This window comes from Typopeltis vanoorti, chromosome 1, assembly GCF_054136105.1.
Source record: "Typopeltis vanoorti isolate ZY-2024b chromosome 1, IOZ_Tvanoo_1.0, whole genome shotgun sequence".
Taxonomy (NCBI): Eukaryota; Metazoa; Arthropoda; class Arachnida; order Uropygi; family Thelyphonidae; genus Typopeltis; species Typopeltis vanoorti.
The window spans coordinates 45,833,410-45,857,389 of record NC_143549.1 but is presented as its reverse complement, the minus strand read 5'-3'; the positions used below and the strand labels follow the sequence as shown (position 1 = coordinate 45,857,389).

Here is a 23,980-nt window from a genome sequence, read left to right as displayed (position 1 = left end):
CCCATAGTTGAAGTCTCTCATGATGCTTGCTTGCTTGCACTCATTGTGCTAATCTGTCAATGCATGTCATCCACTTATTCTGGATCCACAGGTCTATGGCAGCAACCAACAACATATTTTGTCCTAGTGGTCTTTATCTCCAAAATTATCATCAGACAGCCTGAAATGAAACCATTTCCCTCAGATCTACAATCTTCCTTAACTTCTATTTTTTTGGTTGAAGTTTTGCAGCTATCCTTAATAATATCAATTCACTTGCCCTATTTTCTCTGAAAATAGAATATCGTTTGCATTCTATCCCAACTATATTATTCTCTGACAATCAGGTCTAGCTGATGCCAATAATTTTTGGCTGAGTTGACCAATGCCAAAAACTTCTCTCCTTTATTTCTGATATTTTGATCGTTCATGTGCATTCATTTCAATATCCCCTTGGGCCTACAATTACCCTTACATAATGTCATCACCTGTCCATTCAGATTCATAACCTGGGAAACTGTACCCAACTCTTCACATTCCTACATTCATACTCATTTGTTACAGGGATGGCTGGACACATGCTTGATTGCTTTGCCCTTAATATCTCTAGTTTCCCTGGTTTTGCCCTTCCAAACTCTCACTGAACAACACTTTTTCCAAGCATCTAACATCAAAACCATTCAAGTGCAGTCCATCAAGCATATACATGTCCTTTTCCATCAAATTCACTCCACACATCTATAAACTACACACAATTCTCCTACCACATTCTTCTCATTGGCAATCATGGCCCTTTCCAATTCTGTCATATCATACTGAGGCAGCAGACTAACAATCTTTACTTTCTTACTCTTCATTTTTACTCCTTCCAAGAACTCTTTTATATTCCCTCTTAGTGGATATTTCATGAAATCACCAAACATTTCATAAAACCAACATGCTTCATGAACTCCAGGATCACCCTACTCTTATTTCTCTTTCTCATTAAAATTACTAGTTTCCACCAACAGTTACACCTAATTTCTAGACAGTGTACATTCATGCAAACATCGTACAATTTCTCTGGATGCTACTGTATATCAGTAACATCCCTGATTACCCTGCATCATCAACAAACAATTGCACTTCCTGGCAGGTACTTCCCAATATCAATGTATAGAATGAACAAGATTGATCTCTGGGGTACACTACTACCCACCTTAAATCTGGTAGATTCACATCCACCATATACGCTTCTGATACCTGTCAGTCGGTCACCCTGACTGACTGACATCTATCAATAGTTTATATTTCAATCCCATATTTTCTAATTTATACAATAACATACAAAGTTGTGAGTGCTTTGTCTGTCAATGAGTTCAAGAGGTATGATAGACACTGTGCAGATAGTTTGGGTTTTCCACAATGAGTCTACAGACTCCATGGAGATTCCCATATAATTATAATAAGTTGAAGTTTCAGGGGAATATTGCAAAAGTGGCCAAGATAGCTCGCAGAATTATTTGGTTATTGAAGTCCAAACTAACATGCAGGAAGCTAAGTTACAAGGAAAGTTCCAAAAGTTTCCAGCCTGACATACAAAATTCGTGCTAATTTTAAAATGCTCTGCATGACAGATAGCACCATCTATAGGGAGCATAGTGTACCAGTTTCAATTCTCTACAGTTGGAGGCTCATTTGACTAACACATGACATGTTAAGTGGCTATAATACTAAAAATTGAGTGCCAGGTGTGATAAAGTTTTTCATTTTTAAATGTCTCTCTTATTGAAAAGGAACTGCTCAATGACGAAGGTCAGTGCAAGATGAGTGCACTGACTTCTCTCTTCAGTTTAGAAGGAGCATTGTGTGACCTGTTCCTGAAGTTTTTTTTAGAGCTTTGTCAAGGGAATCAGAGAGAAGTGTTGGAATCTATTGTCACCGGGGATGAAATCATAGTCTTTTATTATGATCCTCTTTCCAGAAGGGACTCTGTGAAGTGGTGCAAACCAGGAGAAGCACTGCCGATAAAAGCCAAGGTCACTCAGTCCACCAAAAAGATTATGGCAACAATCTCCTGGCAGGAATTTTCTTGATTGATTTCAAGGAAAGGAATACCACTGTGAATACAGTGGTATTGCATACTATGTTTCAACTCCTGCACAAACTGTGCAACACCATAAAGGAAGAGAGACAAGAAATGCTGAAGTATGGTATTTGCCTGCTTCACAACAATGCTCCAGTCCATGTGTGAAGGCTGTAATAAAGGACTGTGGCTTCCAGGAGACTGTAAACCCCTATAGCCCAGATTTAGTCTAGCCTAGTGAATATTACCTCTTCTCAAAATCAAAGAAAGACCTTCGAGGAAGAAAATTTGCAGATGACAATGAGGTGAGAGATGCAGTTTTAGCACATTTTGCAGACAAAAGTACAGACTATGTTTTCAAGGACAGAAATTTTAATTCAAAGATATGAAAAGTGTGTTGAAGTAAAGGGAGATTATGTTGAAAAGTGGCACAGTTATTTTCTTTCTATTACCTCTAAAAGTTAGTCAGGCTAGAAACTTATGGAACCATCCTCATATAATTTCCCTTTATGAGGCTTTAATATGGCCACATGATTACTGTACAGGTCCGCTCACTACTTTCTGAAGATGAGGAAATGGTGTGTGTGTGAGAGAGAGAGAGAGAGACAAAAACAGTGAGTGGATTGAGGAATTCTTCCTCCAATGACAGAATTTATAGGCTGCAAAAGTTGGCTGATAAGTAAAAAAAAGTGGGAATATAATATAATAGTAACATTTAAGTTACTAAGACTGATACAGAGAAAAATGTTTCATTTGGCAGTGGGGCAGAACAAAAGAAAACGGAGTAAGAGTGTGGTTAGCAAAGGCCTCATGAATAGATTTTTTTTTTTTTTTTAAACTGAAGAGTGGTGAATGAGTGAAATGGATTACTAGTCTGCTGAAAGTATTGTCAATGAGTGCATTGACAGAGTTATAACAGATATTGTGTAGTTAGTCATCTGGACAGCACATGATGAGTCTTCAACTCCTTGGAGATTTTCATTCAATAATAATATCAATTAAAAAACTGCTAATCATACTTTTTTTTCTTTTAAATATTACACACAGGATGTAAAAAATGTTAGTAAAATGAATGCTAAGAGAATTACAGCTACCAAACAAAATGCCAAAACCAACTTACATTTTCATGATTCATATGTTTAAGAAGCCTTAGTTCTCTATATGTCCTTTTCGCATGTATTGCAGACTGGAATGGCCTGGCAAGTTTCTTAATAGCTACTTTCATCTTTCGTTCATTATCCTGAGCTGAACTATAAAATAAATAAATAAATAATAATAACAATTACAAACAGTGAAGAAAATGATAATTTCAAATGTATATGTTACCGCTAAAGTGCGAAAACCGTTAATGTGCACATTACCTAGCTAATCTGCAGATTAACTGATTTGCTCCGTTAACGTGCGGAATCGAGAGTTTTCCGCATTTTACCTAGGTAATGTGCACATTAACAGCTTCCGTATCGTTAAAGTTCAAAAGTTTGTTTCTCTCATTTCCTTTCCCAACTCCTTCCCCCCCTCTCCCTCCACTTTTAGTTTGGTTTTTTAATAAGTAAACATAATTTTATATGTTTTTTTTCTTAATTGTAATAATATTTTAAACCGTTTGATTCCTTGTATTATATTAATTGATTGATGATTGATTCTATCAACTAATTTGTTGATTGATTGTATTAACTTGATTCTTTAGATATCAAAAAATAAACAAATAACATTATCTTAATTTAAACATACAGAAACGTTGCTGTTGTTCCAGCAAAGATCTTATTTTCACTTTAACGAGTGCCTAGTAGGTAATGTGCAGATTACCTACGTAATTTGCAGATTACCTAGGTAATTTGAGAAATGAAACAATTTTCCGCACATTAACGGATCACTGTAGTTAATCTGCACAATACCTAGATAATCTGCAGAATAACTGATTTCTGCACTTTAGCGGTAACATATAGATATCGTTTAAACATATTAACTGTTTTAAGAAACCCAATTTTCAATAACTGTAGAGATAAATATTTCTTATGTTTTAAGACAAAACTATACTAAAGAATTTTGTGCAAGGCTCAGGAAAAAAAAAAAAAAGTGGTCTTGAGAGAGATGTTAAAGAATGTCTATGGACCAAAGCATGAGAACAGAAACAGTATTCAGAAGAGACTAAGCATTACTATTAGAGATTGGACAATTAAAAAACTGACTGACTGGTGAAAGAAAAGATTAGAAGAATTGCCAATTTAAATGTATCAATAGTAAAGGTTCACTATGGTGTTACAGTTGGATTGCACATGACCTAAGTGTGTGTGCAAGATGAACATGCTACATGAGTTCAATTAGTGAGAAGTAATTCTAGATATTTATAATATTTAAAAGATGTTATTACTTTAAAAAGGAAATCATACCACACCTCAGATGCTAAATAATGTAAGTATCTCACTATTACTATTATAGTACTGAAAGACAGATGTTAACTAGTGAAGTTAAAATCTTCAAATCTAGTTATGAGCATGAATGTTTAAGGCTGTCTTGAGATGGAAAATGAGAATTTCAATAACTGAAATTGCCACCATGAAGCGTCTTGAAAAAAAAGTTCTATATGTGGTCTCTTAGAACAGATTATGTAAAAAAAAAACTATTTAAAAAATAAAATTAAAAAACCTTTAGTACATGGAAGTCACATTAAAAAAATAAATAAAAAGAAAATTATTAAACAATAAGTTTCCCACAATACTGCCTTTAAAAAGAAAAAATTGTTATAATCTTACAATAACTCACAGTAATTGTTATAAGCAGAAGAACGGAATAAGAGACGTAGACACAACCATAATGATAAACTATTTTAACAGCTTCTCAAAGACTGCTTCTTGAGATATGAGGGTGTCAGCTTATTGCCGAAACATAGTCTAGGCAATAGACTATGTTTAGACAAAACATACTAAGTTCAATAATCTTAACTCTGTCCAATATAGACAATGCCATCATTGTCTTTACAGAAATTTGATTTAACATTGATATCTTAATTAGTGAATTTGAAATTTATGGTTACAAAGTGTACAGATGTGATAGAAGTGCATAGTTCTTGTTCTTGATGAGGGATACTAATTGCTGTGAAAAATGTTATTAGTTATTAAGTAAACATAATGTAGCAGCATCTGCTTAATATGATTCAATGGAACAAAAATATTACTTTAGAGTTTCACAATTGGCAAGCAATGCGGACTACATGATTTTTCAATAAAATTACCAAAGTTGCTATTATAAGAATACAAGTACTGTATATAAATGCTTATTTGACCATTCCAGTTTAAAAAAAAAAAAAAAAGTTAAAATAAACAACTGTAAATTATGATTAGAAAAAACAAACTTGAAACTAATAAAAATAATTTTTATGAAAAATGTCTGCTCAAAAAACAACATTAACATAATAACTAAATTTGACTAAATAAACACACATCAAACCACAGTAATAGGTTTTTTTTAATACGTAAATATTTCGACCTAAGTGTCTTAGGACATCGTCAGTACAGTTGGGAACAATACTAGAAATGCGTGCAGCATCACTTTCTAACATAAAAAAAATTAATTTAATTAAATTTTAAAAAAATGCATTCGATTAATTAGATTATATTAAAATTAAAACTGAATTATTTTATGCAATTTTGTATGACAATTTCCCATACTTTAGGAATAGCAAGGACACCATTGCGGTTAGATTGGGTCTGTGAAGTAAGGCTTCAGCACTTTCTTTATATAAACGTTCAAGTTTGTATGAAGATCTGTGTAGAAGTTTGGTCTTTTCCCAGTAGATCCTATGGTTTGGGTTTTCAACTCCATGTTGGGAGAGGCCGGATTTCTGCGGTTTGATGAGACGGATATGGTCTTGATGTTCAGAGACGCATTTAAGAACAGATCTGCCTGTCTGCCCATAGTACGACAGTTTACAGGAGCATGGTACCTCGTACACGCCAGGTAGCACCAGAGATGGGAGTTTGTCTTTAGGTGAAGGTAACAAGTTGTAGATCTGGTTGATGGGTTTGTAGGTCACAACAAGATTGTATTTTTTATAATTTTTGAAAGTTGCTCTGAGATGCCTTTGACATACGGTATGGGAATCCTATGAGCTTGTTCTTGTCTAGGTTGATGTGTGGAGAAGTGGCTGATATTTTAAGTAGTTTTAGGATTATATCCATTTAGAATGGCTGTGTTTTTGATTATTTCCAATTCTTGGTTTAGAGATTCCTCAGAGGAGCAAAATCTGTGCGCTCTGGTTGCCAGTGATTTGATGATGCCAAATTTTTGAGAAGGATGATGAGCAGAGGAGTTGTGGTTGTAGCGACCTGAAAAGGTCGGGTTTCGATAGACAGAAGTGGAGATGGAACCACCTTGGTAGTGCAATTGGAAGAACAATGGAACATTGCGCTCTTCGATTGGAAAAGACTTAGGTTCGATTCTTGTTGTGACAAGTGGAATCCTCATATGGGCTTTTTTAATTGAAGGTGAGTAAGCCTATCTCATATGGAGGTAGCAGGTTTTTTCCTCCCAGAAACTTGGGTTTTCATCTTGCATAGACAAATCAGCCTTCAGAACACATGCAATTAAACAGATTTAAAAAATGCTGTTCATGGTGATGATGGGCAGTAAATGATGTCAATGGTATCATGTTTAGGCTTAATGGATTTTTTTTTACAACACTCAAAAAGAATTAAAATAGAATTTAATACTTCCTATATTTCGTCCTAGTCACTACGACATCTACGGGGATTACAAAAACAATTAATGTAACATGCACAAAAATATCATACAATACTAAGCCCAACCATGTGTGTGACACTAAAGTCTTATCTAGGTGGAGTGCCCTCTAAGGGCAGTATAGTAGGTGGCCTGGAATGTAAGGTGGGACCTCTGGTGGTGATTGTTTCCCAAATCTTCAGAAGCTTAATGCAACCATATTTATTAAAATTTGGTTGGTTTCTGAGAGCTGCTGCTGCTGCTTCTAAGAAAAGTCTCTCTTTCTTGAATTTGCTGTGGTGGAGCATGGTGGTTTTCTTCCATGATACCCTGTGGGTGGTGTCCAAAACATGGTCAGCCAAGCCTGAATGGCCATAGTTGTGTTTACAGATGTAAGACTTGTGTTCCTCCAGGCGGATGGATGCTGATCTGCCTGTCTGTCCAAAGTATGCCAGCTTACAGGAACAGGGTACTTTGTAAACTCCAGGCAGAGAGAGAGAGAGGAGGGAGCTGATCTTTCATAGAACGGATAAGGGTAGCAAGTTTGCGGTGGGGGTTATATGCTGTGTGTAGGTTGTACTTTTTTAGTATCTTATCTATTTTTTCGGATGTGCCACGGATATAGTGTATGGTGATGGCATTTTTAAAATCTTGTTGATGAGAAGGACGGGGAATGGGGGAGGAACTGATTATTTTTTTGATAGTGTGATCACTGTAGCCATTGTAGAGGAAAGTGCTGTGTATGTGGTGAAGCTCAGTAGTGAGGGTGGTTCCACTGGAACAAAGATTGTGGGCTCTCTTGGTAAGAGTTTTAATAATGCCATATTGTTGAGAGGGGTGGTGGTGGGAGAGTTTGTGAATGTATCTGCCTGTGTGGGGGGGTTTTCTGTATACAGTGAAGGCAAGTGTATCATCATAAACAATTGTTCTTTTCCTTTTCCATAGTAAACTGGATTCTTGGATGTAGGCTATTGAGATGACCGAGGAAGGAGTCTAACATGTCTGGGCCATGAGGCCAAATAGAGATCACATCATCTACATATCTTAGCCAGATAGAAGGTTTGAGTGGGGCTGAGTCTATGGCTCATTTTTCGAAATCTTCCATATAGAAATTGGCAAGGGGAGGTGAGGGGGGGGGGGGAACACATGGCGGTTCCCTCTATCTGCTTGTAGATTTTGTTCTTCCAAGAGAAATACCCAGAGTTAATGGCAAAGGAAAAGAGATCTAAGATGTCAGAGGGAAAATCGTTTTCTAAGAGAGATAAGGTGTCAGTTAAGGGAATATTGGTAAACAAAGAGGAGATATCAAAAGCTTACCAATATGTCTGCATTATTCAAGGTTAAATTTTCTGTGAGGGCATTAAAGTGGGTCGAGTTTTTTTTTATATAGGAAGTGGCCCTTCCGGTGAGGGGGGGGGGGGATCAGAGAGTTGGCCAGCTGTTTAGACAGTCTGTAGTAAGGTGCATTGGTGGCATCTACTATAGGCCTGAGTGGGGAATTGGGTTTGTGGATTTTTGGTAAACCGTATATTCGTGGTGGGGATGGGAGCGGAAAGGTGCCACCCTCTCAGTGACGAACGACGCCATTGGCTGCTTACATTCAGAGCTCTCCACCGTTCTTAACCCTGAACTTTGGGCGATTCTCTCTGGCATATCGGAAACTTCTGCACAGAGAGAATTTCAAAAAATAAACATGTCAAGAAATATAGCAACCTGGTTAAAGACAAACCACAACCACAAATTCAACCGCTCCAGACAGTAGTAAAACTCTCCCTCCAAAAGGCTCAACAACGATGCCGCCAGCGCCCTTTGCTTCGGCCGTAATTTTGGCGTCGCTCCGAAGGAAGTGCCGGTGCTTGATGTAATGGTTAACATCAAATGGGGGATCGGTCGCTTACCGTCGGAGATAGCCAACAACATCACTCTTGACGTAGCCAACATCCTCGCTCATTCTTCGCCTCCAAAAAGTAATTTATCGTATGCCCAATGCACGGTTCTCCTGAAACCACGGAAAGAAAAAAGTATCGTCATCACCAGAGTGGATAAGGGTAATGCCACAGTCGTTCTTAATACAAGTGAATACAATCGTAAAATGAACATTATCCTCTGCGATCGCGCTACCTATATCCCGCTAGAACACAACCCCACAAAAACCACAAGTTAAGAAATTAAAAATCTTACTTAAAAAAGTATCTTCCTAGCTCCCTGACGTCACGAAAAAACTTAAACCTTTCTGCTTATACAGTTTACCAAATATCCACAAACCCAATTCTCCACTCAGGCCTATAGTAGATGCCACCTATGCACCTTGCTACAGACTGTCTAAACAGCTGGCCAACTCTCCGATCCCCCCCCCTTCACCGGAAGGTCCACTTCCTATATAAAAAACTCGACCCACTTTAAAGCCCTCACAGAAAATTTAACCTTGAATAATGCAGACATATTGGTAAGCTTTGATATTTCCTCTTTGTTTACCAATATTCCCTTAACTGACACCTTATCTCTCTTAGAAAACATTTTTCCCTCTGCTATCTTAGATCTCTTTTACTTTGCCATTAACTCTGGGTATTTCTCTTGGAAGAACAAAATCTACAAGCAGATAGAGGGAACCGCCATGTGTTCCCCCCCCTCACCTCCCCTTGCCAATTTCTATATGGAAGATTTCGAAAAATGAGCCATAGCCTCAGCCCCACTCAAACCTTCTATCTGGCTAAGATATGTAGATGATGTGATCTCTATTTGGCCTCATGGCCCAGACACGTTAGACTCCTTCCTCGGTCATCTCAATAGCCTACATCCAAGAATCCAGTTTACTATGGAAAAGGAAAAGAACAATTGTTTACCCTTTCTAGACACCTTAGTCACACACCTGCCTAATGTTACACTTGCCTTCACTGTATACAGAAAACCCACACACACAGGCAGATACATTCACAAACTCTCCCACCACCACCCCTCTGAACAATACTGGCATTATTAAAACTCTTACCAAGAGAGCCCACAATCCTTATTCCAGTGGAACCACCCTCACTACTGAGCTTAACCACATACACAGCACTTTCCTCTCCAATGGCTACAGTGATCACAGTATCAAAAAAATAATCAGTTCCTCCCCAATTCCCCATCCTTCTCATCAACAAGATTTTAAAAATGCCATCACCATACACTACATCCGTGGCACATCCAAAAAAATAGCCAAGATACTAAAAAAGTACAACCTACACACAGCATATAAGCCCCACCGCAAATTTGCTACCCTTATCCGTTCTACGAAAGATCAGCTCCCTCCTCTCTCTCTCTCTGCCTGGAGTTTACAAAGAACCCTGTTCCTGTAAGCTGGCATATGTTGGACAAACAGGCAGATCAGCATCCATCCGCCTGGAGGAACACAAATCTTACATCTGCAAACACAACTATGGCCATTCAGGCTTGGCTGATCATGTTTTGGACACCACCCACAGGGTATCATGGAAGAAAACCACCATGCTCCACCACAGCAAATTCAAGAAAGAGACTTTTCTTAGAAGCAGCAGCAGCTCTCAGAAACCAACCAAATTTTAATAAATATGGTTGCATTAAGCTTCTGAAGATTTGGGAAACAATCACCACCAGAGGTCCCACCTTACATTCCAGGCCACCTACTATACTGCCTTTAGAGGGCACTCCACCTAGATAAGACTTTAGTGTCATCCACGTGGTTGGGCTTAGTATCGTATGATATTTGTATGCATGTTACATTAATTGTTTTTGTAATCCCCGTAGATGTTCTAGTGACTAGGACGAAATATAGGAAGTATTAAATTCTATTTTAATTCTTTTTGAGTGTTGTAAAAAAAAATCCACTAAGCTTCCAACATGACGTCCTCACAGCACTTAAGCCTCTACACACGACGTCAATGGTAGTAGTGTCATAATAGGAAAATTAAGTAGTAGTAGTGGAGAGGGTGAGATGTATTTAGCGAAGCAGAGTACAGTGTCCTCCTGAGATGAGTCCTTAGACTCCCTTGAGGTGTCACATAATAACAATAATCTGCATCTTTCAAATTTCCTATGTATGTATGCAGGTTACTTTACATTGGGAAGAACCCCCATTCCCCCCCCCCTTGATGATGTGTTTACCATTTGGCCCCATGGACAAGACACTTGGGATGCGTTTGTCACCTAGCTAAACAGCCAACACTCCAAAATCCAATTCACAGTAGAAGAAGAATCTAATAACTGTTTATCTTTTCTTGACACATCAGTCACCCACCTTTCAGATGGATCACTATCTTTTTTCCATTAGAGAAAACGCACCTGCCCACACACAGACATCTATATGAACAATCACATCATCATCCAGCTCAACAGTATGGTATTTTAAAAACACTTAGAGCCATTTGTTCTTATGATACAACTCTGTCCACAGAACTCAAATATCTGCACCACACTTTCTTGGCCAATGGCTACAATTCCTACAAAATTGATAAAATACTACATAGCCCCATTACTTCTCCCTCCTCTAATATACAGGAACACAACATTACCATTCCTATTCCCTATGTCAGAGGTACATCAGGAAAGATAGCCAAAGTACTAATAAAACATGGACTTTGCACCCCATTAAAACCTCATGTTAAATTAGCAACTCTGATCTGCTCTCCTAAGGATAAACTTCACCCTCTAGCATATCCCAAAAAAAAAAAAAAAATGTTAATAAACATATTTTTTTATAAAATAGTTCGTTTGGTGTTATTAACACTATTTGGAGTACAGCAGTTATATTTTTTGTTTGCAGAAAATGTAAAGTTGAGGCAAGTATAAGTTATCATTGATATAGCCCTTCAAATCCTTCACAAGGATTTGAATAAACTGGTAAGATGGATAGATGTATGCCAACACAAGTTCAACATAGTGGATAAATCTAATGGCTGGATTGGATTGCATGACGTAGAATCACAAAGTAAAACAAGTATTTGAGCTTCAAGAAAATTGAACAGAATTATTGCCCATAAGAAAAGACAAAATAATATGATCTGATAACTGATGGCAGCCATGCAGTGATTACTTTTGGAAAAATACTAAATATAGTGAAATATGATTTTTTTTACAACTATACTGAATAAATAAAAATGTGGCATACTGATTACACGATAATTTAATACTATGCAACGTGTCAAGTTCCTAATACTTTCAGAACTTGAGATTTTTTTTTTAATGTGATTCCCACTCACAAAAGGTTGTAAGCCTACAATACATTAGTATAGTGAATGGGCTATGAAGCCCATTTTTTTCATTAATTTTTTTAATTTATTTTTTACATAATCTAGAAACCCTTCTCTAGAGATCAAATGCAACTTTTTCAAACCACTTCAGGCCTCCAATAAGAGAGGTGGCAGTCTCTCACACAGGCAATGAAATTCACCTCTTACCTAAAGACAATCACAAACATCCATGCTATGGCAGGTCATTCGAATTCACAACCTATTAGGTGGAGAGCAGATATGATAACCATTTAATCAATAGTATATGGACGAGCACAATTCAACAGAAGGCAGGTAACCAGTATCATGCCACGGGATTGTACTTGTGTTACTGCTATTCAATTCTTACATTAATGACAGGAAATGAAAATGCCCAGAACAATAGTTAATAAAGGTGATTATGGGGGATTCTGCAAGATGAATTAAATAGAATGACAGTCTTTCTTCCTTTTACTTGCCACAAGCAAAAGGACTATAGGATTTTTTAGCCTCATCAGATAGCTTCCTATCTGATGAGGCTAAATGATTAGATCTGGCCTGCCTTACAGGCGACACATGTAACATCTGCAGTAGGTATTACTGTTGGTTGAAATGAACAGCACAAAACTGATACAGCTAGAGATCTGGGAAAGGTGATAGTGGACAGGGAGTTGAAGTTCAAAGTTTGTGTATTGCAAAACTGCCTAAAAGCTCATAGGATTATCTGGTTGTTGAAGTTATTAACACATTTTATAAGGTTTTGATATGACCACATTGAGTAGGACAAATGAACAAATTCAGTGATATAAAAACATGAGATAATAACAAAAACATAAGTTGCTAATGGGAATTTTCAATACATAACATGCAGGTAAGGAATAATAGGTTATCCATGACAATTTTATAAGAATGCTGTTAGCAAGGGCATGAAGGGTAATGAGTGGAATGAGGTGCTAGAAGTTAGTCATGAGTGCTCTGTTAGTGAATGGACTCATGATGTGAATAACAGTCAGTCTAGGCTTCCTGTAATAAGTCTTGATTTTATAAGGATTGTGTACTAATACTGTACAAGTGATACATTGTAGTAATAATCAACATCACAACAGAAAAAATATTTTACTTTTCTAAAAGATGAAAGTCTGCTGCCATAGTCTGATGAGCTGAGACTAAGAGCAATGATTGTAGATGAGTCAGGGAGCAACTTGTGTAGAAGGAATGGTGTGATGTTTGTACATGTCTGGAATGACTAATATAAGGCTGATGATTTTCTAAATAACTTAGGGAATTGAAACAACGTAGATCCGAATATATATTAAATAATATTTTAATAGATATTTCCGATATTTCGGCAATGTCACATTGCCATTTTCTAAAGGAACTTACAAAAAGGCAGGTGCACACAAGGCAATAACAATACAGTAACTAAGAATGAAGATTTGAAGCTATCGTTCTCCTAGAAGTCCTGATGGTGCCCTCTGGAGGGCTAAGTAGGCGTTCTTGGCCGTTGGGCTGAAGGTCTGCTGATGTATGCCTCCCAAATTTGGGGCAGTCGCATACAACCAAATTTGTTGAGGTTTAGAGAGTTTCTTAGGGCAGAGGCAGATTCCATAAATAATCTTTCGAATTTACATTTGCTCCGGTGTATTATTGTTGCTTTCCTCCACCGTATTCTGTGGCGAGTATCCAGAGCATGGTCTGCAAGACCAGAATGGCTATACTTGTAAAACCGGATGTAGTCCTTGTGTTCAGAAATTCTGATATTCGCTGTCCTGCCTGTTTGGCCAAAGTAGGCTGATGATATGCATTTCAACGGATTCAGAGTTAGAGGTGTATCGAAAAACTATTGTTCGGTGAGTGTCTGGAGGTGCATAGTCACATAATATTTAGAAGTGGGGGAGGGGGATTAGTGAATGTGGATCCAGGCAACCTTGAGATAAGTGGAGAGTAATCATATGATGCTGATGTAGTTCCCTAGTTCTTAACTTTAGTGAGATAATCAGTTGAGGTTGCATGTAGTGACATGGTATGTAGTGTTTGCGGATAGCTGCTGAACAGATAAGTGTTATTTTGAGTAATAATTGGTGAATTTGCATAGTATCTACATAGTATTGTTTACTTTTCGTATTTTAGCGTGTCTGGGTGATTTTTGTGCGTTTTCTGATTATTTTAAATAGTAAAGTGATAGATACGATTATCTGTGTACATGGCCCCCATTAAGAGAAATACAAAGATGGCGTCCAGGTTGCCAGCTTTGTCTGAAAAATTTAATTTAAAGGATTTGATTCAGTGTACCGTTTGCGAAATGTATGCATTGAGGAGAGCAGTTGGAGTCTGGTTAAACAACGATAGTGGAGTGAATGTGTGCAGAAAGTGTTTCAAGTTATATGAGTGATACATTGTTGAAAGTGAGAATCTAGATAACACTTGAAAGTGAGAATAAGGTAAGCATACAGAACGAATAAATGAATTATCGGAGAATAAAAATGATGACTGATGCAATGACTCAGATCACTCGGTTACGTGGAGCGATATACAGAGTAAATCGGCAGCTGGAGCATTGGCAAAAATGTTTACCAAGCATACTGACTAATAAACGGCAAACGTATGATAGAAAAATTAAGAGTATGATAGTGAGTGTAAACAAAATGAAAGAGCGAGTGTTGTATGGAGATTCCTTAGTAAGAGGTGTGTTAGTTGAGAGTTTAACAAAAATCGTACCAACCTGGTGCAAAGGTTAAGGATGTAAGCGAGTCAATTAGAATGCAAAAGCAGTGGGTGAAAGAATTGATAGTGGTAGCAGGTACAAATGATTTGAAAGGAGACAAAATGGCTATGAGTGAGGATGTGAAGGAATTGCTTGAGGTAGCAAAAGAGAAGAGTGAGAGAGAGTTAGGATGGAGAGTCTGTTGCCGTGGTATGACAGTGAAGAGTATAGAAGGAGGGCCATAATTGCTAATGACTTTATGGGTGAATTATGCATGCCAAGTGGAGTGGAATTTGTAGATGTGTAGAGTGAATTCGATGAGAGAAAGGATTTATATAAGATGGATGGTTTACGTTTGAATGGATTACATGTACGGAGACTTGAAAAGGTGTTCTCGAATGTAGTGGAAGTGAATGTGCAGAATCAGGGAAACTAGAGTTATTAAGGGAGTGGGGGAGTACATATGCAGACTTTAGAGAGACCGTTGAGAGTATGAATGTGTGTAATATGCCAGAGCTAGTATGAAGGACAACAAATCAGAATGGGACAGTTAGTATAAGGCATCAAAATAGGGATGGACAAATTGGCTTCTGCAATTCACGTATACTAATACCAGAAGTATTAGGAACAAGGAAGAATTTTTGGCCTTGGCTTTGGTTGGCACTTCCAGGTCACAGGTTATTGGCATTAGTGAAACATGGCTGACAGAAGATGATATATCTAGTGGGATTGAATGTGAGGGGTATGGTGTTTTCAGGAGTGACAAGGAGAATGAAATGGGCGAAGCAGTGTTATTGATGATAGCTGATTAGCTACAACCAAGGAGAATAGAAGTGGAACTGCAGGATAGAGAAAAGAGCACATTTGAGGCTATTTGGTGTGAGATTGAAACTAGCAAAACAAAATATACAGTTGGGTGATATTATCTCCACCATCTATTCCATCACCTGGTCTATAGCAGCACCCAACTGTATATTTTGTTTTGCTAGTTTCAATCTCACACCAAATAGCCTCAAATAGAAGAAATAAGTGGAAGGAGGATAATTATTATGGGAGATTTCAACTATGGTAACATTGATTGGAAGGAGGAGGAGAGAACACATGGGAGAAAGGAATTGGATTTTATGCGGTTATTAAGGGATAACCATCTGCGACAGTATGTAATGGAAAATACTAAGGGTCAGAGAGTGCTTGATCTAGTAATTGCATCTGAGAATTTGGGCTGCAATGAATATGACCACATTGCCACCAATTGTTGAGAGCGATCATAGGGTCTTGACTTAGGAGGTGGCTAAAGGTGTGGAATTTACAATTAAGACAGGGTACATGTGGAATTATAGGGCTGGTAAGTATGACAAGTTTAGGAGTTTTGATTGGTTCAGCGCCATGGCATGTAAAATTACAAGGGTTGACAGTGCATGGGAGGCGGTAAAGAAATGTTTGCAGGAGGCAATGGCTGACTGTATACCTAGAGTCCAAATAATAAATCAAGTAAGGGTTAAATGGATGAATAACACCATTAAGCTTGAGCTCCAAAAAAAAGAAACAACTGTGGAGGGAATTTAAGGAGAAAGGTGACCGCAAGCCACATGAACGTTATAAAGCGCAGGCCAGAAGGGTAACGAGTGTGGTAAGAAAAGCAAAAACGGATTATGAAAGAACATTAGCCATGCAAGATAAAGAGAATCCCAAGCAGTTTTTTCGATATGTTGCAAGTAAAAGAAAAAATGTATATGACAGAATGATTTTAAAGAATGCTGATGGTAGGGAGGTAACCAAATCAGTTGATATAGTTAAATTACTGAGCGAGCACTTTGCAAGAATATATCATCCAGGTGGTGACACTGCAGTAATGAATGAACCAATAGATTATATGGCGGGAATTGTGGTGAATGAAGTGGAGGCGAGTAGTCTATTACAAAACCTCCACGTCAATATATCTGTGGGATTGGATGGTATACCAGCTCGTGTCGTACGTGAAGCGGCTAAAGAACTGTCAGTACCCTTGACCATTTTGTTTAATTTGAATCTCGGGTCTGGGTTAGTCCCAAGGGGGGTGGAAAGAGGGGGGAATAGTTCCACTGCATAAAGGAGGTTCCAAGACTGCTGTTGTACATATCAGGAATATGTTGTCAAGGTCTTGGAGAAATTAGTCAAGAGAAGAATACAGGATTGGATAGATGAAAATGAGATACTATATGGGGGACAACATGGTTTTGTGAAGGGTAGATCATGCCTCAGTAACTTGCTCACATTTAATAACACAGTGACGGACTGAACTGGATAAGGATAATGGGTTTACAGTGATTCTACTGGAACTTGCTAAGGCCTTTGACAGGATACCAAATGCAACTCTAATCAGTAAACTGCAGCATATAGGGATGGATAAAGGGTTGGTGAGATAGATAGGAAGGTGGCTGATGGAGAGATATCAGAGAGTGGTTTATTCAGGAGTAGAGTCCAAAAGCGGCTTGTGACTAGTGCTGTGCCACAGGGTTCTGTTCTTGGACCACTACTTTTCAATTTGTTCATTAACGATATAGGAAAGGATCTGAGAGGAAGTGTTCACTTGTTTGCTGATGATGCAAACTTGGGTAGAGCAATAGTGAGTGCACAGGATATCAAAATTTTGCAGGATGATTTGGTGGACTGGACTAAGGAAAATGGATGTCAATTTAATGTTGCAAAGTGTAAGGTTATGCATTTTGGGGTGAAAAGATTAGCAGCAGTATATCACATTGGTGGAACATACTCCAGGAGATTGATGAGGCCAGGGAATTGGGAGTGTTGGCGGATAGGGAGTTGAAATTTAGAGGGCGCATCGCAAAAGTGGTTAAATCAGCTCATCAAATCACTTGTTTGCTGAAAAATACTTTAACAAGCAGAGACAAACAAACAAGTTATTGTTCCTCTGTATCGAGCCTTGATAAGACCCTATCTAGACTACTGTGCCCAGATATGGGCACCAGGGTTTCTTCTTGATGGGGAGGAGAGCATCCAGAGACGAGTGACCAAGATGATAGCAGGTCTATGGAATGAACCTTATGAGAACAGGTTGAAGATTTGTGGGTTGCAAAAATTGGTTGATAGGCAGAAAAGGGGTGATATTATTGAGACATTCACATTTCTGAAGGGTTTCTATAAGATTAATTCAGAAGATATTTTTGAGAATAGGACTGGTGGTGGGAGGACTAGGGGCCATACATGGAAGCTGGGCAAGAGCGTGGTTAGCAAGGGTGTTAGAGCTAGGTTTTTTACTTGGAGAGTGGTGAATGAGTGGAATAAGCTGCCAGAGTCTGTTGTGGGTGCCATGACTGTGAATGTTCAAGGCAAGGTATGATAGATACCGTGTGAATGTCAAATAGTTGTTCTTGACATGGTGTTAGGGCCTCCCTTAATGAGTCTATCGACTCCTTGGAGTTGCCCATAATAATAATAATTACAAAGCTGGTGATTATAATAAGCCAAAGAGTTAGTCAGCTTAAGTATAAGAATTTGGAAGGAAGAGATGCTGATGATGTATGGGAGATTGTCAAGAATGTTTGAAGAAAGCAGTATCAGACTGTATATATCCACAGTCAAGAGGATAAATCAGAAAGGAGTTGGATGAATAGTATCATTAAACAGGAGCTGCAGGAAAAGAAAAAGTTGTGGAAAGAATATAAGAAAAAAGTGATCAATATACCCATGAGCAGTACAAGGCACCGATGAGAAGGCCACCTATATAGTAAGAAATGCCAAAGTTAATTATAAGAGGAAGCCAGGTGAAGAGGCCAAAAGAAATTTTAAAGAACTCTTTTCTACTATGTGGCAAGTAAAAGGAAGGAAGAAATATTATGAAAGGATGATTCTAATGAGTGCTGAGGATAGAGAGGTAACAGAAACAAATGAAATACTTGAGTTGCTGAGTAATGATTTTGCAAGTTGTAACATCCAGGTAGTCATACTGCAGTGCTAGATATGATACTGACTGATGGAAGAATAGAGGTTGATGAATTGTAAGTGCTCAGGGTATTTGCAAAACCTTAATGAGAACAATATCATGGAATTAGGTAGTATATCAGTCATGCATTACAAGAAAGTGCAAGGGAATTAGCATCTCTAACCAGGATGTTTAATTTAAGACTCAGTTCTGGAAAGGTGCCAATGGAGTAGAAAGAGAGTAAAATACTTCCACAGCATCAAGGAGACTTCACAACAAGCAAATTATAAGCAATCAATATCCCATGAGTGGTGGTTAAGGTAACAAAGAAGTTCAATTCAAAACTGGATGGACAATAATTTCAACTTTATAGGAGCAACATAGCTTTGTGAAGGGTAGATCTTGCCTTAGTAATATGCTTACTTTTATAATTAGACAACTGAGTTGGATAAAGGAAATGGATACTCAGTGATAATACTGGACTTTGCAAAAAGGTATTTGACAGGCTTCTACATGAAACTCTTGTATAAATTGGAGAAAAATAGTGATGAATATGAAGCTAGAGATTTGGATTAGAGGGTGGCTGATAGAGAAATATCAGAATGCATATGGAGGAGTTAAGTCCAGAAGGCAGGTGACTTAGCAGTGTATAAAGCAGGGTGCAGTACTCTGTCCTCTGCAGCTTAATTTATACATAAGTGAAATAGGAAATTATGTAAGGAGAATATTTAGTTGTTTGTTGATGAGAAGAGCAATAGTTAATAAATATGATGTAGAGATCCTGCAGATGGCAAATAGACTGGAAGAATGGAGAGAGGTAAATGGCTGCCAGTTTGATATGTTCAAGTGTAAGGAGGTCATGCACTTGGGGATGAAGAAATCATGAACTGTGCACTATAACTGATAGAAGTGAACTGCAGGAAAATTAATGAGACCTGGAATCGGGGGTTATTGTGGAAAGTGAAATGAAGTTTGGAGGGCATATAGCAAAAAGATGACCAAAACAGCTTATCAGATTAAGTGACTGTTGAAGACCACATTACTGACAAGCAGAAATAAGAAGAAGATCATTATTCCCTTTCATAAGACTGTAATAAGGTAAATCTGGATAACACTATTGCATACAGATCTGTGTGCAGTAGTGGGGGATCGTGGAGAGGATCCAGAAGTAAGTGAAGATCTTTATCAAACTGATATTCCAATTTTTATTTAATATCTAAGTAAACTAACTGTTTTAGATTAAGAATATCAACCTAATAATATCCAATCATTAAACTGTGAAACAGATAAGGATTTGAATAACTAAACTTGAAAACAGTGGTGTAGCTAGAGCTTTTGTCACCTGGGGCAGTTCCTGAGTTTGCCCCTCAATACACACCAAAAATACTACAAAAAGTCAAAACAACGTAGAGGGTAATAAATTAAAACATTATGTTTATGTTAGTCGTAAGTATACTTGTTAAAAACTAATTATTAAGTAGTAAAAATTACTAAGTTAACATAAATAAAAGAATCATCAAAAAATAAAATTGTCTCAAGTGAAAAGTGCTGCCCAGGGTGGACCGCTTCCCCCCCCCTCTCCCCAGCTACACCACTGCTTGAAAATTTACAGTTTAATCCTCTTACTAGCATTGATGTATAAACACATCGAGGCCAGTAAGTAACAGGACTATGGTCCCTATGAGAACAGACCAAGTGGGGTTTCAAAGTGGGTTTCAAGTGGATTTCAAAAACTAGCTGACAGGCAAAAAAGGGGGAACTTGACAAAAGCATATTATTAAAGGTGTTTTACAAGATTCACAATGAAGGCATTTTTCAGGACATGGCTGAAAGAGAGAGAAAACACAGGATCACAACTGGAAACTGTATTATAACAATGTGGTTAGCAAGGGTATTAGGGTGAGTTTTTTGGTTGGAGGATCATGAATGGATGTAATGGGTTGCCAGAGTTGGTTGCAAGTGCTTCATCAGTGAATGAATTCAAGAAAAGGTATGATAAGTACCATACAAATAATGGTTAGCATTGAGTCTCCCATGATGAGGCTTCTGACTCCATGGAGATACATATAATATTAATAACTCTAAGTCTTTTCTGATGTTAGAAAATGCATATCACCTTTAAGCAACACTGGTGAAGTGAAATATGTTCTACATGTTTCACTGTTTACTGAATTTTATTTCTTACCATTTATTGCAAATATAATGTCTTATTTCTTTATAAAATTGATATTCCAATTTTTATTTAATGTCTAAATAAACTGTTTTAGACTAATAATATCAACTTAGTAATATCCAATCATTAAACTGTGAAACAGATAAGGATATAAACAACTAGACTTGAAAATTCACAACTTAACCCTCTTACCAGCATTGACATAATACATCAAGGCCAGTAAGAGGATTAAATTGTAGTTATGATAATTATATGGATGCAAAGTACCCATTGAAACTGAAATAACATTTGTATGCTATTAGAATAACATGTGGAGACAAAATAATAAATTACATGATGTTTCATCTACATGGCTGACTGGGTGGTTAAATAACTTAAATAGTAAGTAATAAAGAAATATTCATCTAGTCATGTAAATTTGAAAGCCTTTTTCTACTGTGTAACATAATTTTAGATTCATTCTCCATGTTGTCACATAGTTTCCTCTCCCAAAGAGCATTATGAAATTTATTATGAAGTACTAATCAAACCATAGTAATTGGTAGAAATGTGTGTAACACTTGCATGGTCACTGCAACATGAGGTGATGCTGCAAGTTGAAAAATTACTGGATAAACGTAAAGAAAAGGACAAGTGGGTACTCGCATATAACATTTCACTTCAGCAATCAGTGCATATATTTAGTTTATCATATGGAGGATATGGAGCATTATCCATAAGCATCTGGGTTATTGGAAAGTCTGTAGCAGACAGCCACCTATCAACCAACACACTAGAAAATATGCACAACATGCAGCCACTCAAACTTGTAAAAATAAACACTATTTTTTTTTTTTATCAAAGTTTCACTAGTGCAAAGGTGCGAGTACTTTCTTGAATAATCTCATGGATTGTATTCATGAGAATATAATTCATGAAATGGAAATATTATTTTTATTTATTATTATTATTTTGTGACAACTACACTGAACAGCCACTACCATCATCATCTTTAACCAACACTATCTACTACCACCACCACCACTAGTATTTTTATCTGTAAATTGCACGTGTTTCGAAGGTCAATTTGTCTGTATGCAGGATGAAAAACCCTGCTACCTCCATATGAGATAAGCTAACTCACCTTCAACTGAAAAAACCCACATTAAGATTCCTTCCATTACAACGAGAATCAAAGTTTGGACATTTTCCAATCGAAGGGCACAACGTACTGTCGTACTTGTCGCTCTTCGGCACAAGAAATCTAGTTTGCTATCATGCAACAACACCAATCTGCATACTTCCCAGAGACTTCCAATGCTGAAGATAAATCTGTATGACGGCTCTCACTGGATAAAGTCCACAAGTTTACACAATGGCTACAGCAGCAGCAGAAGAAAGACACATTTCAGTACTAATAGCTTTGATTACTATGGCCAGTACCTAAAAAAAAAAAATGATGGGAAAATATTTTAAAAAAAACAAAAAAGCCTTAAGAGTGTAAATCCAACTGCAATAAAAAGGGACAAAATCTTACATTATGTTTCCCCATAACAAAATAATTACAATTACTTCTATAATGAAGCAGCCAAGACAATTAGCAAAGTGTATGTCTGGCATACATTTTCTCCAGCCACTGCATATTTTGTGGGGTAAGGACTCAAGTTCCTAAAAGGATAAACTCTGTAACTCTAAATCTGACTAACTGTCCAACTGAAAAGCATTTAAAAGTTTCTCACATCGTGGACAGGTTTCAACCACATATTTTTGGACTAAAGAGTATTTGTCATTTTCAACAACATATGGAAGTGCTTTTCATACACAGCTTAGTGGTTTACAACCAGACCCTGTGCACAGAATAAGCTGTCTAAAAAAAGGTCTTATATTATCAAGGATGTGTGAAATGCAAGCTATGAGAATAGGCCTACATAATCTGCATGTGATATGCAAAACTGTACAGAAGAGATGACAAGTGAAACATACAAGTTATTAAGAGGTGCTTATCAAACAGAAAGGAAAAGAAGTGAAAATCAAGTGGTCATCTGCGGAAACTGAACACAAGTAGAATCTAAATGCATCTCCCCACCTCCCCCACAGGAGAGTAGAAGTAAAGTGCAGAAACTTATAATTCGGATCAATCCGATAATAATGATGATGATGATGAAGATGACGTTTACATTTCTTCATGAACTGTAACCACAACAAATTTGATGAAATATCATGAAATGTGGTATGGTTACATGCAAGCATCATCCAATGATAATTACTTAATGTGACATGTCCTTCTTATAATGACCCAGATTCATAATTTTTGGTGGGGGAAAAAAATGCATTCACTTGTACAATAGGAATTCTAAATTTTAAAATTCTATAATTCTAAAAAGTGAATTGTTCTGACATTCAATACACAACCCATATTTTTGTTTGTTTGTAGGAGAAAATTCTGGTAGTTAAGAAAGATGACACTTTAATAAATAATTATACACGAACAAATTCCATATTACAAATCGCACGATATATTTATTTGGCGCAATAAGATCAAAATAAGTTCTGATCACGTGAACGATAATATGTAAGCGTATATGCTCAATTCCGCCAAAACAACTTACACGAAACATAGGCCAGTAGCAGTTTACCAGAAGTCGAGGCAGTATAATTTGAAGTCAATGATTTAAATTACTTACCAAACTTGTCCGTAAGCTCCAGAACCAACTGGACAGAGATTCTGGTATCGTTTCGGCACCTCCCATACAGTTTTATTTAGTTCAATTTTAACAAAACCACTTTTCATTTTTATCACCTATCGTAAGTAGTCATTCGTACACACTATAAATCTCTGTAATGAAATGATAGCAAACAAACTAATAAACTTGGAAAAATTATTTAAAAAAAAAAGACTAGACTTTTATTTATTTAAATCCGTATACACCAACAACTGTTCAAGGGCCTATCCAAAGGTAGATATATATCTACCTTGAACCTATCCATAATCTACCCTACAGTTTCAACGCACGTACCAAGTTACGCATGCGTTCTACTTTCTACTCATAGCATCAATACAGTTCCCGAAACTTAAATTAGTGTTATTGATTCAATCATAATTGGAATTTACAGCAAAGGGACAACTTCCGAAACTCTAAATATTCTGAAATATAATATATAGATCTATTTATTAACAGATTATTCCGTTAAATATAAACGAAGAATTTTTTTTTTCTAA

The 23,980-nt window shown here is 37.2% G+C and overlaps 1 protein-coding gene across 6 annotated transcripts in view; it reads right to left on the bottom strand.

The window, feature by feature from the left end:
* LOC150109944 (mitogen-activated protein kinase 14-like) overlaps window positions 1-23,750 on the bottom strand; it is a 354,973-nt gene extending 331,223 nt beyond the window's left edge. For 3 of the 6 annotated variants that reach the window (XM_090397321.1, XM_090397320.1, XM_090397323.1), the window contains exons 1-2: window positions 23,445-23,750; window positions 3,165-3,294 (exon numbers count right to left, since the gene is read on the bottom strand). In XM_090397321.1, coding sequence (XP_090253447.1) covers window positions 3,165-3,294; window positions 23,445-23,551 — 237 coding nt within the window. In that variant the 5' untranslated portion in view covers window positions 23,552-23,750. Of the gene's footprint in view, window positions 1-3,164; window positions 3,295-21,904; window positions 22,204-23,167; window positions 23,264-23,444 lie in introns of those variants that run through there. The other 3 variants (XM_090397345.1, XM_090397337.1, XM_090397328.1) reach the window with 2 other exon arrangements.
* Between the last annotated feature and the right edge of the window lie 230 nt (window positions 23,751-23,980).